General features: G+C 46.5%; 1 protein-coding gene across 2 annotated transcripts; it reads left to right on the top strand.

The window, feature by feature from the left end:
• Nucleotides 1-612: 612 nt before the first annotated feature.
• On the top strand, nt 613-18,734 carry KATNB1 (katanin regulatory subunit B1). Of its 2 annotated transcripts, none has more exons than XM_057376331.1 (19): nt 613-1,014; nt 4,284-4,414; nt 6,491-6,608; nt 8,269-8,369; nt 8,883-8,924; nt 9,577-9,660; nt 10,609-10,724; nt 11,240-11,311; nt 11,574-11,724; nt 12,113-12,300; nt 12,420-12,550; nt 13,330-13,377; nt 13,550-13,626; nt 14,267-14,386; nt 15,190-15,339; nt 15,664-15,740; nt 16,133-16,207; nt 16,884-17,000; nt 17,582-18,734. In XM_057376331.1, exons 1-19 carry the CDS (start codon nt 975-977, stop codon nt 17,712-17,714), a joined length of 1,971 nt encoding a protein of 656 aa, XP_057232314.1. In that variant the 5' UTR covers nt 613-974; the 3' UTR covers nt 17,715-18,734. The 2 variants fall into 2 exon arrangements, with proteins under 2 accessions (XP_057232314.1, XP_057232313.1); XM_057376330.1 differs by having other exon boundaries at nt 12,417-12,550.
• Nucleotides 18,735-18,857: the final 123 nt, after the last annotated feature.

The raw sequence follows: 18,857 nt of genomic DNA, 5'->3' as shown, positions 1-18,857 counted from the left end.
ATCCATCCATAGAGGCCTCCTGGCAATCTTGCCCGATTTCTCTCGTCAGGATGCATCGTTCCTGAGTTTGAAGGACACGATCCTTGAAATCCAGCCTGCATTCTTGGGTTACTATCAAGGAGTAGCGTCAAATTAATTTGATTTTTCACTGTAGATGGAGTAATTWGCTTCAGGGGCGGCGAGAAACACGCACATGCGGCGCAACCGCACCTCAGCCGGGCGGCGAGAGGCACAGAACCCTCGCAGGAGTCCCGCTCCCACCGGGCTGTGCCCRTGACACCCGGGCACCGTCTCCTGGSACACACCGGCCGCAGCCCAGGRGCACGACGGCCTCGACCGCCGGCAGGCAGCAAGCTACGAGGTCCGGGAATGATCGCGGCCGCCCTCACGGAAGCTCCGGGGCGGCTCCACGCTCCGAACCGGCCGCGGAACGGGAGCGACCCAGCCCCCGCCCCTCAGGGCGGCCCCGCAAAATGGCGGCCCCCATCCAGCGCGCCGCCTTCTGATTGGCCGCGCCCGCGGCGCCCCGCCAAGAAGCCGCAGTGCGAGTGGCCGCCGCGCTGCCGTCGCCATGGCAACCACCCCGCCCACGCTTTCTATTGGCCGAGCGGCGCGCGGAGCCCGGGCAACCGCCCGGCGCGGCGCGGGGTTGTTGTGAGGGGCGGTTGTGGGGCGGTGGCGGGCGGGGGCTCCCGGTCCGGTACCGCCGGGCCCCGCCGCCACCAGCGTCCAGGCGATCGCCGTCCCCCCGACCAGCGCTCCCGTCCCGTGATGTTCATCAGCAGTGAGGCCTCGTACTGCGCCGCACCGCCTCTCGGGAGGGTCTCGCCGTGACCGTGTTCGCGTACCCGCAGGACGGCCGGGGCAGTCCCGGTGCACGGCCTGGCTGTAGGACGCGCCAGCGGAGCCGAGCCTCGCCTCGCCTCGCCGGGAGGAGGAAGGCGCTGCCCGCCCCAGAGGCGCCGCGCTGAGCCATGGCCGTGGCCGTCACCACGAAGACGGCATGGAAGCTGCGTGAGTGCCGGGCGAGGGAGCCGCCCCTGCTGGGAGCGGGGAGGGATAGGAGCCACCTCATCCCTGCTCTGGATATGGTGCCGCGACCCTCTGTCTACATTGTTGACTGTAATTTTTAACTCCTGGATGTCATGTTGGAAGACAGCGGCACAGTGAATAGCATGGCCTTGTCAGTGCTATTTTCCAAAAGGGTCATGGCCTTTGTTTTTTCTGACTAGCTGCTGCAGCACTAGGCTAAGTGTCTGTCTAACCCCACATGACTCTACTGTAGTACAAGAACAACCCAATCGGTGAAGGATGGGGCACCTGTCAAAGGGCACCCTGGATTTACGGATAGAYTGGKGAATGAGAGGCTGGAGAGCAGCCCCACAGAAAGGGACGTAGGGTTCCTGGTTGRTGGCAAGTTGAAAATGAGTCACCAGTGTGCCCTGGTAGCCCAAAGGGCCAGCTGTGTCCTGAGGTGCWTCGAGGAAGGTGATGGTCCTGTCCTGCTCTGTGCTGGTGCAGCCCTCACCTCGAGTCCTGGGKGCAGGTTTGGGCACCACAGTCTGAGAAGGATATAAGGCTTTTGGAGAGCATCCAAAGAAGGGCTATGAGTATGGTGAAGTGTCTAGAGCTGTAGCATGCAAAGGACATGTCGACCCAAGGCGACAGGGGTCTCTTGGCTTGTTCAGTCTGGAGGACACTAAGGGCAGAGCTTATCATGGGCTGCAGCTTCTTGATGAGTGTGTTGAAGAGACAGCTTGGATCTCTGCTCTCTCTGACCAGTGACAGTATCTGAGGGAGAGTCTGGTCTGTGCCAGGGGAAGTTTAGGTTGAACATTGGGAAAAGGTTCTTCACCCAGAGGGTGCTTGGAACAGCCTCCCCAGGGAGGTGCTCATGGCATCGAGCCTGCGTTTGGACATAGCTCTCAGACAGAGGGTGGGATTGTCCTGAGCAGAACAAGCAGGAGTAGGACCTGATGATCCTTGTAGGTCCCTTGCAACTCAGAATATGCTGTCATTCAATAGAAACTGCTCTTGAGAGCCAAATTATGGTGGGGAATTCCCTCAGTGTCAGGGAGAAAGCCCCAGAYTTAGCTTCTGTGGGGTTATCCTTCATTGATGCTCACTTGTTACAGAAAGTTCATTGAACTCTCTGCTGCAGGAGGAATGGGGTGATCTTTGCAGGGCCAGTGTCYCACTGTCTTGAAATGGCTTTGCAAGAGCTAGTGAGAATCTACTGGTTTTATGTCCATTTTTCTTCCTCTGAAGGAGCAATAGACAGTTGCTGACTTTGAGTTTCTAGCTGGTCACTGAAAAGTTATTTCACAGGGGCTGTCGAGGAATGCATAGTAGCAACAGGACGTGATCARTTGCTTTAGTCAGTGAATGGGGTCTGGAAATTGGCTGGCAGAAATTGTGTCCTTGACTAGTAAAACATGAAGGCATCTGAGATAACTGACTTAGGAATTTTTTATCTTTTTGAGCAGAAAGCTGGTTTGCTATGTTATCTTCCCATCCGTGAAATTCCAGTTGCAGGAAAAACTGGAAGTCTATCCAGCTCCATTCTGCATAGGTGAATAGAGGTTCTTGGTCTACATTTTTGCTGGGCTCTGCCCCATCTTAGCATCCACTTTAGCGCAGGAAGTATTCTGAATGTTTGGGATATTTCAGCAATGCTAGTTAGGAGTTTAGTGTTACTGGGCTGGTGTGTGATAGCTGGTGACAAGAACTTCATTAAACAAAAAAATTGTGGGTTTAAGGGGTTTGTGGGGGAGCGAAGGAAACTCTCTGGCCAAAGCAAACAGGTTATCAGCTTGCTTTTATAAACAGAGGTTTGGATGCTTTCACAATGAYTTTTAAACTTACAATATATTATTAAGAAGGAAATCATGAGGGGAAAAAGTGGAGCTGCTGACACTCATTTCAGCAGCAATCCTCAGTATCTGTCCTTACAAGTTTAACTAGTGAGTTGATCTATTAATGCTAATTGTACTTTTGGTTTCCTTCTAGTCTGTGTATCCATACAAGCTTTGTTTTAGCATTTTTATGTGGAAGTTTGGTCTTTCAACACAATACAGGCATGTTTTCAGATTTGCCCTTTGCGTGTAATTTATGGTTCAGTTACCCTTATAATTKGAAAGGTGTTTCTCCAGCCCAAGTGAAAGTTGCACAGTTTTGTTTTCCTAAAAGCACTCTTGGAAGTTTGAGATCAAAGTACCTATAATTATTAGTGATATTAGCAGATATCTAATATCCTTTTGGATTAGTGTCGCCTGTAAAACAATCAAATTGCTCCTCCCAGCCAAACAACCCTAATGAAAGCTGAATTGATGCTACCTAGCCTTTTTACAGACACATTACTATTTTTATAGTTTCATAACTATTAGGCATGCAGRTCCTGTGACCTTTCAAAGAAGTGAACAGTAAGATGAAGATACCGGTAAATGCATCTGCCAAAAGCCCCTGCCAAAATTTTGAGWGAATTTAAAATTCCACTGTAAGATGTCTAAGCAAAGATGCTTGTTCAGCTTCTTTTTTGCCCCAAATGGGTTTCTTCATGATGAGGTTTCCATAGAGTTCTGTTGTTGCAATGTCTGAGCTTCCTCTCTGCTCCCAGTTTTTAACAGTCATTTATCATCAATCAGACATGTTTTTTATTGCCCTTTTGGATAGGTATTCACCCTCCTTTGTCWCAGTTGCACACTCTACAGTGCTCAATTTTGCCTGTGTTACCTAGTGGGGATGTGGCAAAGCCTCTGTCAGAACTCAGGGAAGGGAGCTCCACCTCTCCCCGCTGCTGAGTCTGACTTTTTTCTGGGTAAGGTACCAAACTGTACTGCTGCTCCTCTGCCAGTTGCTCTCAGGCTGGACTGTCTGCTGCTGCTCTCTAGAGCAGGATTAGAGRGCCTTTCACTAGATTACTCTGGCTGCTGTGCATTATTGCAGGTAAAGCACTTCTGTGATGATGTTGCTGCACTTGAGCAAATCTTCAAAAGCTCCTGAGCTGCTGCAGTTGAGAGAAGACACTTTTTGTGAGCCATGTGAGGACTGGAGTCATGAAGCATTGGTCAGCAAATGTCTCAAGTGCAGCAGGCAAAGCCAAGAGGGGATGTTGAAAGCAAGATAATAGTGTGACTTCTTATCTGAACAGTGGGCTGCTGCAGCTTGTCCAGTGGAAACTGGGAAATGTTTCTGGAGGAAGAATATTTTTTTWGTCCTTCTGGAGGGATGGGATGGAAATTGTTATACTAATCTGTAATAACTCTTTGCTTTGTTTTGTGCAGAAGAGATTGTGGCCCACAGCAGCAATGTATCGTCAGTAGTCCTGGGAAAAGGTTCAGGCCGGATGCTGGCCACTGGAGGAGATGACTGTCGGGTCAACATATGGTCAGTTAGCAAGCCCAACTGCATCATGGTAAGAACAGACCTGTTTTCAGCTTTTGGGAGATGGGGATATTAATTCTGAGGTTTGCAGGGTAGGGAATGAGGGGGAAGATTGCTGGGGTGGAGACTGTGGGACTTGTGAATAGAGTTTACCAACACAAAGCTGTGTAACCAGATTATAGCTGAAGATAGGGACAGAACTGGGTGCCTGGTGAGACCACTGCTCTGGATACATTATRGGAATGCTTGAGCTGAGCCTGTACTTAGATAATGAATATTGTGCTTTATGTATTACTAGGTTACAAATAATTAAAGGTAGAGTTTTGTACAAGAATAGCTAGTTTTACACAGTGCAGGCTACAGGGGCCAGTTTTATACTCTGGGCTTTGCAGTTGCAGGAGGAGATATCCCCTGCAGAATGCATTCCCACCTGTGCCACAGTCCCTAAATKTCAGAACAAAGGTTGCCACAATAGTTTGCTGTAGGCTGGGGAGGAGTAACGCTGGGTGCAGTGTGTTAGCAAGGGCAGGGTTACCACAGCAGTGATCASTAAAGTGCACCATAAATATATATTTAACAGATATCTGTCCTGCATCACTTTTTCTTTGAGTGAGCGTCGTATAAAATTAACTTGAGCACATGTGCCTTGTCATTTGTTTAATTGTCATTTGTTTAATTTAAAGTACAATAGTGTTGTGTCATTGAAGGCATTGCTCTAGCCAGTATGAATGAGGAAGAAAATGGAAAAGTGGGGTCAAAAAGGCTAAAAAGGGAATGTRTCTGATTTATTGTTCTGTTCATTGAGTGTATGAAGCGTCACCTTTGGCCTGGCTGTGCTTCTTGCATAGTGTAGTTAAGCCGTGTCCTTCCAGACCCTTGGTGGTAGCATGACTCTAGTTTGARACTGAAGTAYTGCCTTATTTRAGAAGCAGATTGAAGGACTAACTCYSTAGCTTTTCTGTGGGAGTGGAGAGCTGYACTTCTCCTGCSCYYCYTKGRAMCMMMRRWKKTKGGAGCTGCTGTTTCTGAGAKGCAGGGGCTGASYGAAGCTGCTTATGCTGTTCTTGTATATCAAAAGAATCTTGATTTTTGGGATTGTCCTCTGAAATAATTTTTAGTGTTTATATTGTAAGGATTCTTGATGTTTATGAGTTGGGAAAGAGGGAGAAGAGGAACTTTCCAAGTAACATGGCAACTCAGWTTAAGTTTGAGCTGTGGTCCTCACTAAGCAGTGGCAGTTGCAGCTGTGGAATTTATAGAGGATTTCAATTGCTCATGGATTCCTAAGAAAGCCCCATCAGAAGAAGCAGGTTCCAGCTGGCATTCCTAGCCTCTGTATGTGTGTGGGAGGCACAGAGCTGTAGCTATTTAAAAAGACATATTTGAGGATGGAGTAAAGCAGAGAATATTGCTTGTTTGGCAAGCAGAAAGTCTGCAGTGGTGAAATTTGTTTTCTAGAGGTTGTTTTAAATATTCTTGTGTTTTACTTAAATACAGGCCTTTTCAAAATGCTGATGTAATTTGTAAGCTTTCAGGTGCTCAAGGATGAAAGGAACTTCATAAATGTGAATTACTGCCTTATGCCTCAAGTCAGTACTTCAGTATTAACACCATATTATCACTGACATCCATTGCTGGCAGCGACCTATGGCTCTGTGCTTGTGTGAAGCTTTCAAAGTAGCCCTGCTTTTGCTCTTGTTTTGATTTTGTAACTGGTTCATGACACTTACATGACCCATTTAGAGCAAACATGGTTCCATTGTGCTTGCACAGCATAATTTTTATGATGTAAGAATGTGTCAACCTTGTCTGAGCATCCGCACCTAATGTTTAACTACCTGTGTCTCTGTTGATGCATCCTTTAAAACTTAGTCAGCGTGCCCCAGAAAGTGGGATAATGTGGGAAGACAGGTGTGCTGTGCTGGGTGCAGTGATGGCTTTAGGGTGCTCTGCCATACTGCTAGCTGAGGAAAAAGGACCAGTGGCATAGCCGGGTGGTCCCAACTCATGGCTAAAGAGTTACCCTCAAGTATGARCAACAATACACTGTGGTTTATTAAAGGCTGTGCCAGCAGCTGTTCACTGTGACTAATGGTTTTCTTTGCAGAGYTTGACAGGCCACACAACCCCCATCGAGAGTCTGCAGGTCAACCCAAATGAGAAGCTCATAGTTGCAGGGTCCCGGTCAGGGTCCATTCGAGTTTGGGACCTGGAAGCTGCCAAAGGTATGCATCCAGGAGTTTTTGCTTCTGCTCATGTGCACTTTTTGGAGAATCTTTATGTTTAATGTCTGTGCTGACCCAGAAGATTCCTGATTTAAGAAGGAGCAGGAGCCTGGCATTGGTTTTGTCTCTGTATGCATCTCTTTTTTTCTCTTCTACTGAGGCTGTGGAGCTGTGTATTCATGCTCAAGCAGAACTTTGGACATGTACTGGRGACACTGATCTGAGGAACTAGTTTCTATGGTTTTTACCTGAGTGTGTCAAAATCTATATCCCATATTARTTTCCATGCATGTGTAGATAATTAGGCATATAGAATTTGTATTCAGAGTCTCCGCATAAAATTGTCAACTTTAATAAAAAGATCACAAACCAGATGGGAAGTTTTAAGTTTATTAGGTTCTTCATAAAGGCAGGAATCCTCTGTTCATTGACTTCTCGTTCTTCAGTTCTGACTTTTCTTTTTACCTCAAGCAGTTTTTCTGCTCTCCTGCTCCTCCATGGTCACATAAATAGACAAAGACCTAATTTTTAATAAACTGTAAAAGCCATGAACTCATCAGTTCTGATCCTTTAAAGGCCACTATTGAGTCATGCATTATTTATTGCATTTTCCTCAAATCCTAGAATGATTTTGCAAAGGTATCATAAATCACTCRAATGCATTCTAGGAGGAGTATCAGAAGATGACTGAATATTTTGTACAGGTTCATAGAAGGAATGTGTAATGAAAGTATACTTACATTGGCTGAGCTAAGAAGGCAAACTACAGGCAGCATTAATAATGAAAAGCACTTTTGTCATTYGGACAGTTAGAATCAGTGCAGTTATGGAATAGTTTGGCTCTGCTAGTGAGGAGTGGGAGACCTATGGGCCAGTGTCTATACAAATGACCACCCCAGCTCTGGCTCAAGAGCTAAATTCTGCCAGGGGAATCATCAGCTTGTTCCAGATGACAGATGATGGAGAGGGATTGCCGTTGTTACTCTCTGAGCMATTTTTCTTAGCATTGAGTTCTGCATTTGTCTCTGCTTGCCAGGATAGAGTGTACCAGTTCTACTGGTCCTTTCGGGTTTCCACAATTACAGGGGGTGTTACTTGATGACTTGCTGAAACACTCTGATCACTCCTTTGTCTCCTGCTTCCTAAGCATCCATTTCCTGTCTTTGTGATGATTCTTGCAAGTGTCAATTGAAGGAGTTCAGGGTGAATATTGGAACCTAAGAGGTGGTGCCTGGATAGGGGTGCAGAGCCGTGTGAAAAAAGTCTGTGAGGTGAATGCAGCARGAGGTCAAGACCATTTCACTTCCTGGCTAAAACTGCTTCTCCTMTGGCCCATTTTTCTGTCTGTAACAAATGGGAAGATGTCCTGCCTGCCAGCTGCCTCATTTTCAGAATGGAGACCTTTGGAGTTCTATCTGTGGTTTCCATACCAAAGGACAGGAATTTCATTAGGTTCATTGATCATGGGCTCTCTATTGCTGTTTCTTAGCATTGCCAGGGTATAGTCAGATGCATTTCTGTAAAGTAATGCATATTTCCATAAAACACATTATAGTATAAAATACAATATGGTTACACTTCTGCATGGTGTCTGGTGGAAATGAACTACTAAATATTTGTCCCCTGTTCCTTCTCTCTGCTCTGCCTCTCCTTTTCCCAGTTCTTCGTACRTTACCAGGTCACAAAGCAAATATCTGCAGCCTTCATTTCCATCCTTTTGGAAGCTTTGTGGCATCTGGCTCTTTGGACACCAATATTAAGGTAAAACCCGTCTTCCACTAGAGATTTCCCTCTTTACCTGCATTGTCTGTGTTTTAAAGAGTGCCAGAACGTGTTTTGTGTCAAGCTATTGGTAGATGTTGCACATCATCATTTCCATGTGTGGGCAGGTGTGTTTGTGAATGCTTGTGAAATCTGTGCGTGTGTTTTCACAGCCAGCTCATGAATGTGACTCCTCTGGTGTGGAATGTGGCTCTGAGTAAGGTGCCAGCCAAGACCTGGTGTCAGCAAGCACAGATGTCCTGGTTGCTGTCGATTGTATCTGCTTCGTCAGGCTGGTGTTTGACTGTCAGAACTGAGCTGCTATAGTAAGAAATTACCTTCCAGGATTCTCACTTGGGGAGTTAAGTTAGAAAATRCCCCTGAGGCCAACAGGGGTTCAGCAGCCCTTTTGTTCTGCAGTGTCTGTAAGCTTGGTGACACAGAGACCCCTTGTTCTGGCAGGACCCCCATACTGCTCCAAACATATCCTTTGTTTGCTTTTCTTCCTTGTAGCTCTGGGATGTAAGAAGAAAAGGCTGTATCTTCACATTCAAGGTAAAATGCTTCATTAGTTTTCAGGCAAAGAGGGGAGAAATATTTCTTTTGAGGACTTGTGAGMAACCTAAATGTGGTTATGTACAATAAACTTCCTAGTTTTTCAGCATGAAAATAAGATTGGCACAATTTATGAAGTGGCCTCTCAAACCTCAGCAGGTCTCTGTGAGCTATATGGGAATACAAAATGGATATTATGAGATATCAATGGATATCATGTGCTATAGTGAGGATGGCTTCAGTGGGGGATGGAGGGCATCCATGAGGGTTTCTATATATTGCTGATGGATTTTCGCACTGCACCGAGATGGGTCTATTTTTAGGGCTTTTTTCTACCCAAAATATTTTCTAATTTCATGAAAAAACCAGAGACTTAGTGTCAGAACACTTCTATCTGACTGTATGTAAATCTGTAATTTGGAACTGATTCTTATTAATGAAGCCAGTTCTGTATTTGCCATACTTACAYTGATGGCATTCCTATCTTGATGAGAGAGATTACACACATTTAGTGTGGCTAGGTGTAGTGTCTTGAGTAGTGTTGTGTTCTGCAAGCTGTGAGCTCTGTGAAACACTTAATTGATTTTGGTTTATTATGTTGTATAGGATTGAAAGACAAAAGCCAAAATACTGTTTGTTTTCCTCATTTCAGGGTCACACMGAAGCAGTTCGGTGTCTCCGCTTTAGCCCTGATGGGAAATGGGTGGCCTCTGCTGCTGATGATCACACTGTAAAGGTAATTTATTGTGACATCCTCCTTATGTGCTTGTGGCACTTGGGAATGCTGGGATTGTCTTTTTACCAGGCATTACCAGCACTCATTTATAAACACCCTTAGTTCATTAGGCAGCTTGGCTGAGTCYCATGGCTTTGCAGAGACCAGTTTTCTTATGGGGATCATGTCTGGTGGCCCACAGCACCCACAGAAGACCTGCGTGGGTTGAAATACCCTTATCCAGCAGACACACTGGGAGAGACTGTGCACAGAAAAATTCAGGTTTCAATGGTGGTAGAGTTGTGATACCTGAATGCTGGCCTCAGTAAACCTTGTAGAATGAGTTGCACATGGCTTCACCAGACTAATTTCTGGCTCTGCTTGTGTTATATACATTACATGTGATTATCAGTCTGAAAATTGCTGCCAGGACTGAGCAGAGCAAGAGAAGGAGTTCAGAAAAGTATTGACTTAAKTAGTGACTTCAGCTGTTTCACATGGAGKATGGAGGAATGGGGATGAAGGACTGATTTCTATTTAGAGTTTTTCACATGAAATTAACTGACCAGTTATTTCACTGCATTTTTAAATGGAAACTAGGGCACAGGAAGAAGGAATTGCTAAGGGATTCAGAGCTTTTGGATTTTTGTTTGTTCACTTYTGAGATACAGTCTGTGGGGACAGATGGAACTGCTATATTTTGTCTCAGTCTCCAAATATAAAACAGAAACTTCTAGGGGACAAATTACATGGAAAATAAAAGATAACAGAAAAAAACCCCAAACCAAAATAAAGCCTTAAATGACTGGGATGGTACTTTTTTCTTGATTATTGCTTTCTTTGACAGACTTGAGTCTGTTCTTCAAGGGGGGAAGTGTTAGAAGATTGCCAATGCAAGAAAATTCCAAGTGTATTGGAAATCTCTAACATTAAATCTCTTCAAGAGTCTCTCTTCTTTCCTCCTTTYAGCTGTGGGATCTGACTGCTGGGAAGTTAATGTTTGAGTTTACAGGACACACCGGYCCAGTAAACGTTGTTGAATTCCATCCCAATGAATACCTTTTGGCTTCTGGCAGCTCTGACAGGTACATAAGAGGCGGGAGAAAAAAAGGAAATGTATATGTCTGTTCCATTTCCTGATGCCCTTCCTCATARGAACATGAGAAATAGGAATGTCACACAACTTAAACCTGCCATTGCAGGAGGCAGACATCTAGACAGCAGGACMTGACATCTGTGATGGCAGAACATGAAGATCTTCCCTTCTCATCCAAAATTGATGGCACCTTCTGCCACTCTWGAAACCAATGTGTAGCCCCAAGCATCTCACTAATCCAGCTGACATCCTSTGTGAACAGCAGGCAGCCCTGCTCAGCTGGCAGGGTGTTCTCTTAGCTCTGGGTCAGCTCTAAATATCCATCAGTGTCTAGAGCCTCTAAATATCTGTCTGGATTCGTAGATCTTAGTTAGACCAGCCTTCTGTATAGGGTCACCATATGTGCACAACAGTGCAAGTCATTCTAACTAAGTCATTAGTGTTTTGTTTTATTAATGATTTTTAGAGAGATGGGCAATGAATTTTGTTGTGTTGTGTGTACAGGACTGTTCGGTTCTGGGACCTGGAGAAGTTTCAAGTTGTGAGCTGCATTGAAGAGGAGGCTACTCCTGTCAGGTACATTAAATTCTTACTGCGGTGTGCTAGGCAAAGACTAAAGGTGGGGTGAAGGGAGGGTTTCCTCAGACAGAGATGTTACTGGGGAGAAGTTYGGGCTGCTGGAGGTGTTGCACAGGTCCACCAGGTTGCACAGGTGAGCACCACATTGGAAGGTTCATTGTTAGAAACTGAACTGAAGGTGTTCYGTGTAGTCAGAGATCCACAGGGACTGATCAAGGTGGGAATGCTGTGCCTGATTTTCCTCCTGCCTTCCTCCCAGGTGTGTGCTCTTCAACCCCGATGGCTGCTGCTTGTACAGTGGCTTCCAGGATTCGCTGCGTGTGTATGGCTGGGAGCCCGAGCGCTGTTTTGATGTGGTCTTGGTGAACTGGGGAAAAGTAGCTGACTTATCTATCAGCAATAACCAGCTGGTAAGCCACTGCTCCCGAGGTGGGGGGAGGCAGCTGTGAAACACGAGATAAAATCCTGCTGCCTCCTTGCAGACGTTCAGACTTGTAAGCTTGTGCCAGGGCTCGCAGCATGCCCAAAGGTTGTGCCTTGTACTCTWCTTTGTCTCTCTTTGCCTTCTGGAGGAAAGAACTGGGGCTGAGTTTGACCAGTGTTTAGAAGCTATGCTTGGCAGAAGTTTTATCCAAGCCTTTCATAAATCACTGGCAACTTCAGGCTGAAAAATCCACAGCACTGAACTGAGCAATCCTCAAGCACAGTTACTCAGTGTCATTCCATCATGCCTGTTCTCAAAAGGACTGGTATGCACCCCACTCCTTGATCAATTACCTTGATCTTTTGCCTCTGCAGATAGGAGTTTCCTTTGCACAAAGCACAGTCTCTTCCTTCGTTGTGGATCTCAGCAGAGTCCCGAAGTCAGATTCTATTCCTCACGGGCTGATCAGGGACGACCAGCCTCTTGTGCCACCTACCCCCACMGGGTCCTCCCTTCGCCGCATCTATGAGAGGCCCTCAACGAGCTGCAGCAAGCCACAGAGGTGAGGAGGTTGGCTGGCTTCTTGAATTTCAAGGTTTTAAGGAACTGTTCCAGGCACTCAGTGCTCTCTCTCACTCTGACAATATGGCTTCCCTGACAACAACCCTTTTTCCACAGCAGAGTGAAGCACAACTCAGAGAGTGAGAGGCACAGTCCTAGCAGTGAAGAYGACCGGGATGAGAAGGAATCAAAGGCTGAGATCCAGAATCAGGAGGATTATAAAGAGATCTTCCAGCCCAAGAATGCCATCTGTCAGTACCAGGGTTTATGGTGCTTTTGAGTAACGTTTGGGTTTGAGGTCAGGGAGCTAAACTAATTTGATAGAACTGAACTTTGGCTTAGAGAGCMACAGAGTTTAGAAAGCTTTTCTTTAATATTCTGTGCTTGGGCACTGAAACAGATCATGTTGGTGCTCAGCTGGAAGGTGGCACCTTTACTAGGGTGCAATGCTGTTTGAAGCCTGGCTCAGAATCCAGAGCTTCATTGTAAATGTGCCACCTTCCTATCCTGATTAATATTAAGGGAATTTTGTTAGCTTAGCATTTTGATATGTGTAAGATTGGCAGCCTTCATTAAAGAAGGAAAAACAAAATGTTTTGTTAAAGCAGAGATTGTTGTTTAGGAAGCATTGTGCAGTGTCTGTATCTAGTTTTTATATAAATGATAAAAATGARATACTCTTTCTGAGGAATTCATAGCAATTATTTTTATTTACTTATATAAATCAATAACAGGAGGTGGATTTTTTTCAATATMATTTGTTGTGACAGTGCCTTGTCTCATGCTTCACACCTCTACARCAGCAGTGAACCACAGGGTCAGTTTTGTCCCTCCTATCCATGAAGGCTGAAAGCCTTTAGCTAAACTCGACAATTGTCAAGGCCCAAAGGAGATAACTCTGCTTGTTATATCACTGATTATCCTCATGTGTGGATTCTTCGGGGATTTCTCTGCTCCAAGGTTGACTTACCACATATCTGTGGCCTTGGATGCTCCTTCTTTTGTTTATTCTTTTAATCTCTATCTGTAGGCCGAACTCCTCCTCGGAATGAGCCCTTTCCAGCCCCTCCTTTGGATGGTGAGTATGGAAGTGACCCCTTGGTGGGGCTGGACTTAATGGCCCCCAAAAGAGGGAGAGCTGCCTGAAGGGCAGAAACAACTCCTTTCACTGCAGCTAAACAGAACCTTTGCTCTCAACTCTTGAAAGTAATAATCAGTTTCTGCTTTCCCACCTCTCTCCCTCTTGGTAGAGCCTGGAACTGCAAAGGAAGCAGTGAAGCTCAGCCAAGCTGCAGATATCCAGACCTCATTGCCAAAGCAAGAGCTCGTAAGTACTCTGTGATCTGTGAATCGCTGTTCCTGCTCCCTCTGTGAAAGATCAGCTGGAGACTTTGTGATTTCTACTCAGGCTGATTTCTTTACTGAAGGGCAGTAAAAGTGTAGTTCCAGACATTGTCAGGCCAAGTGTCTTGCCTTAGCAGCAGAACCAAGGCCAAGCCTCCAACAGGCTTTATTGTTTTGTTTGCTGCTTGTGCTTGCAGTGATGCTTCTCCTTGCACCTCAGAATTGGGGCATTCAAGAGAACCAAGTGCCAGGTTTCTGCAAATGCTTGACAGAGGCTGTTTTGTTGCCAAAATTGCAAGAAGTTGATGGGCCAGGATTCATTATACTGGCTTCTTTAGAATTCTCTCTTAGCCTTCAGGCTGGCCACAGCCCATTGCCCTAATTTCAGATAACAATAACAGCATTTGGCACTTCTGTTGGGGCATCTCCATGTTCTTTACAAATCTTAATTACATCTTGGTGTGTACCTGAGACACTTTATTGCCTCTTAAACTTTGCTAGCAAACTGGAGGCTGCTTCTGTGTGAGGACCCTGCTGTGAGRAGAAAGCAGGTCAGAAATAAATGTCATCAGACTAGGGCCAGACTGCTCCTGCTAGAGCTTTTATCCCAATTTGCCCTGCAGCCTGATCCAGTCCAGAGGCCACCTATTGCTTCCTCAACTTCTTTGACCAGAACAGAGCCATCAGTGATTCCTGCAGCCAGGAATGAGCCCATTGGCCTGAAGGCTTCTGACTTTCTTCCAGTAAGTGTCTCTGRACAATGTTTTCTAGCCAATGTCTGTGTTGGGTGGCATCAGAAAGGGGGTTTTCTGAGGTGTCCCATTGTGATTGGCAGCAGGGTGGTGTGAATACAGCAGAGTTGAGCCCTCCTCATGAAGAACTTGTTACCAAAGCAGAGAGCAAGAGGTGACACAGTCACTGAACTATTCCATGTACCAGACAGTGATTCATTTAAAAATTGGTGTCTGCCGTGACACGTACATAATAATTTCACAGGAATCTCTGCCTCTTGCACCTTGGAGGCTTCTTGGTCTCTCTTGGGGAGGGTATTCCCTTGTGCTAGAAAGGGAGAATGGGATCATYAGGATGCTCTGCTCTATCTCTAAACATGAGCAAAGGAAGTAGTGGTTCTAGCATGGTCTGGGCAGGAAGTAAATTGAGAATATAATAAACTATGTAAGATCTATGCTTTGTAATAAAATTTGCAGTTTCCAGACAAGTGTTTCACATTAAAAAATAGGATTTATGTGAAAACATTTCTTCATTAAAACATGCTGGGTYTGAAAACTTACTTTAAATTCACCTTTTTGAGAGTTTTTCCAAAGCTTTAAACATGTTTGTGATTGACACAGTAGAAAAAGCAGAAAATAAGTAACTGAAATCAGAACAAAYTGAGCATTTCCATTTCAAAAGGTTTTTACAACTATCTGCAAGGACGTCAGTGTTTGCTGACATTCTGTGCACCAAAATTGGCTCTCACCTAGGCCAGAGAAAGCCCCMACTCTTCTGTGCCATCCTGCTCTGTTACTGGTGTCTGTACTTCCAGGCTGTGAAAAACCAAAGCCAGACGGAGCTGGTGGATGAGGAAGCCATGTCCCAGATCAGGAAAGGCCACGAGACCATGTGTGTGGTGCTCACCAGCCGTCACAAGAACCTGGACACCGTGAGGGCTGTATGGAGCACCAGTGACATCAAGGYAAGATGTGGAGAGACCTTGAGGCTCATGAGGGGGCAGCTGAGCAGCTCTGTTTGCTTGTCTGGGGCTGATTCTGCTTCGTACAAAACACAGGATCTCGTGGCCCTTRTCCCCAAGGGTGTACCACAGAGTGCTGCTGTGTCCCACCTGCAGCTGAATGGTCACAAAGAAATGTGGAGAAAACTTTCCCATGAGGGAGTTCTCTTCCCTAGCCAGTTTCATGTTTCTTCTACCTTGTTTTGGAAAAGTGGCACTTGATACTGATTTGCATTAGCCCAGTCTGACCTCTGCAATAGATGACTTTTTTTTCCCCTTCTCTTCCAGAACTCTCTGGACTCTGCAGTGGCAATCAATGATCTGTCTGTTGTTGTGGATCTCTTGAATATTGTCAACCAAAAAGCGTGAGTCCTGAGTGGGGACAGCCCCTGGGATGCTCAAGAGCTGCCTGRCTGAGAGTTGGGAGTTCTGCCTTGTACCTGCCTCGTGTCCAGTGGGCCATRGCAGCATGAAATTCTTGTGCTTGTAGTCACATGTTCAAGTCTGCAGTGCAGGATCTGTTGGAGTTGTTTGGGGCTAAGGGAAATCGAAGTCTTGAGGCTTCCTAAAGTGATTCTGCTKGGAGTCAATGAAATATGTCAGAACCTGCCACTTTCTCTCACGAGGGGGAGTCAGTGAACTTGCTCAGTGAACCTGAGTGTCTCTGCCTGGGCGTTTGCCAGGAAGTCTTATTTGACTCGGCTCAGCTTTGTAAAGCCTCAGTCTCCAATCTCACATTATGTCCTTTTCTTTTCAGATCTCTCTGGAAGCTGGATTTGTGTACTATAGTCCTTCCACAGATAGAAAARCTACTCCAAAGTAAATATGAAAGGTGAGGCCCCAAGAACATGGTATACTTGGGGGACAGGGTGTAGATAGAGATAAGGAGCTCTGCTGGGCATTTTGTACCTGAAATAAAATCCTGAGAAATCACTGCAGATACAGTATCATGCTGATATGATGCTTGGAAAAGAATGATGGAGTTGCCAGGTGTGTATGGGAAAAGATATGGAAGGTACGCGTGGGCATGAAGAGCAGGATAGTGGGATTTGGTGTAGGTGTGTTGGATTGAAGACAGCTCTGGCAGCCAGAAGGGGTCATGTAAAACAAATGGGCTTTGCACACCAATGGGAGTGAAGCTTTTAGCTTGGGACAAGGGGAATGAAGTCCTTCAATGGCCCTGCAAACTCATCCTTAGGGGGAAAAATAATRAAGCCTCTCTCTTAAGATGAAGTTTCTGCTCTTTTCTTCTGGGAGAGAAGCTTCTGCCAGGTTCCCTTGGCAGGACATCTCTGCCCTTGAGCAGAGAGGTCCCACTTGGCAGGGTATGTGCCAGGACCTTTGGAACAGGCTCGCTTTGTGAAAGCTTTGGAACTAAGATGCATTGTTGGTACTTGGCTGTTGCTCTCCCTGCCTGGTTACAGGTGGTGGAGTGGGGTCGTTTGAGGGCTGTTTGCTGGGGGGAACAGGAGTGAGATTCATGAGAGACTCGACTCTCTGTTTTTCAGTTACGTGCAGACAGGCTGCACATCCCTGAAACTCATTCTCCAGAGATTCCTGCCACTCATCACAGACATCCTCGCTGCACCACCTTCTGTCGGAGTGGACATCAGCAGAGAGGAAAGGTGAGGCACAYGCTTCTGCTTGCTCCCTGTTGGGACCAACCTTTCTCTGGGGTGAGCTTTGYCCTTGCATTAAGGCTCTGATACCAGACTGTACATGCCTTCCCTTTGCAARCAGCAAACCCTCCTGCTCAGAGGAGAAGGCCAAGGACTGCTTTTCCCTTTGTCTCTGTGCATTGAATCATACCAAAACAGCAGCGGGAGTAAAACCACCCTGTAACTTCCCCCTCTGCCTCACAAGACTCAGCAGTTGGTAACCAGGCCCTGGATTTCCAGTTCATTCATGGGATAGCTCTGCTCTGAAAACTGGCCTTTGGAAAACAGCACCTCCTTCCTCCTTGGACTGTACTGCCAAAGGGGGAAGAGGGGTGAAAGAGCCCTTATGTGGATGCCATTCTCCTGTCTCATCAGGACATGGGCTGAATGCCTGGTGTTTTTGCAGAGCTGTGCTCATATTTCAGCCTCTTTCAGGCCATTTTCAGGGCTTTTTTCTCCTGCTTGAGTTGCCTCTCTGGCACTGCAGGAACAGCCACACCTCAGACAACTAAGGATTCATGCTGTGTCTGCTGTCATTTTTTTTTCAGGCTTCAGAAATGCAAGTTGTGCTACAAGCAGCTGAAGAACATCAGCAACGTTGTCAAAAACAAATCTGGGCTCAGTGGCCGCCATGGTAGTGCCTTTCGGGAACTGCTTCTCCTCATGGCTGTCCTGGACTAACAGACCCCACCTCCTCGTGTACAAATACAGGTGGCCAAGCTTCCCTTTGCTTGTGGTCTGGCTGGATTTCAGATCTCTYCGTGCATCTGTCTTTTCCCCCTGCCCTCTTCCAGCATGGCAGGGAAGTGGAATCTGGCTGCCAGGTCACCCCCCCAGCCCTGGTGCCTTMTGGGCTGGATGGAGGACCCSAGTGGAGAGATGTGTGCTGTGTGARGGGCCCTGGTGGGTGGAGGGCCCCACAGAGCCCTGTAGGGAAGCTGCTTCATTTCAGCTCTTCATCTCAGCATCAAGCTCTGGGCTGCTCTGTGTGCTGGCCTGTCCCTGCAGGAGGGCTCTGAGCCTGCTGTCACCCCTCCTTCCTGCTTGTGCTGTCGGTTCTTGTCGCTTGGCCCTGTGGGTCAGGGCCCCGCTCTCGCTGTGCAGCTGCTGAGGACTGCAGCCACTGCCCCWCAAACGCCTGCTGTGGGGTGGATGCCCTTTCCATACAGAAGGGACTTCAGCTGTCATCGGGGACCAGCCCCTTTGGCATCATCTGACATGGYACTGTACCACTGTGTCAGTGCATCCCAAGGACCTGAACCAAGAGTCTTCCTCTTGGCTTCTCAGGCATCCCTGCTGGCACCCAGGGCTGCAGAAGATCAGTATCTTCAGACTGTGCTTGGATCTGAGGTCTACGTGAACCTGTTAAAATATGTGACTTAAACAGGACTTGTCATATGTGTTTGCCTTTGGGGGTGAGGATTTGGGAGGGTGGAGGAACAGAGGGACATGGACTGATTTGTCTTTCTACATCCATCCACTGGACCATTCTTAGAGGTTTGTTTTTGGTTTTCTTCCCCCAATAAATGTCTGTCAGAACCTTTCTGTCCCTCTTTCTTCTTTCCTCTGGGGAAAGAGGTTCCTGTTGGTGCTTTCCSTGCTCTTCCCAGCCTGTCTCCCTATTTTATACACTGGAGCCTGTTCTCCAGGAATCTGTAACTTATAATGAATTTTATTAAAATATTTGTAATTTTTTTTTAAGTTGTGTTAAATGCCTGAATCTCTTGGAAGTCCTCTTAACCTTGGCACAGCTTCTGGCTGGGTGTGCCCAGGAAAAGCAGGGCTCTGTTCCCTGCCTGTCCCAGGGGAAGCTGACCATTCTCA

The sequence above is a fragment of the Malurus melanocephalus genome, unplaced genomic scaffold (genome assembly GCF_030028575.1).
Source record: "Malurus melanocephalus ecotype Western Australia unplaced genomic scaffold, MMel_1.1 scaffold_278, whole genome shotgun sequence".
NCBI lineage: Eukaryota > Metazoa > Chordata > Aves > Passeriformes > Maluridae > Malurus > Malurus melanocephalus.
Note: the sequence above shows the minus strand (reverse complement) of the source record. Positions and strands in the feature narration are given on the sequence as shown.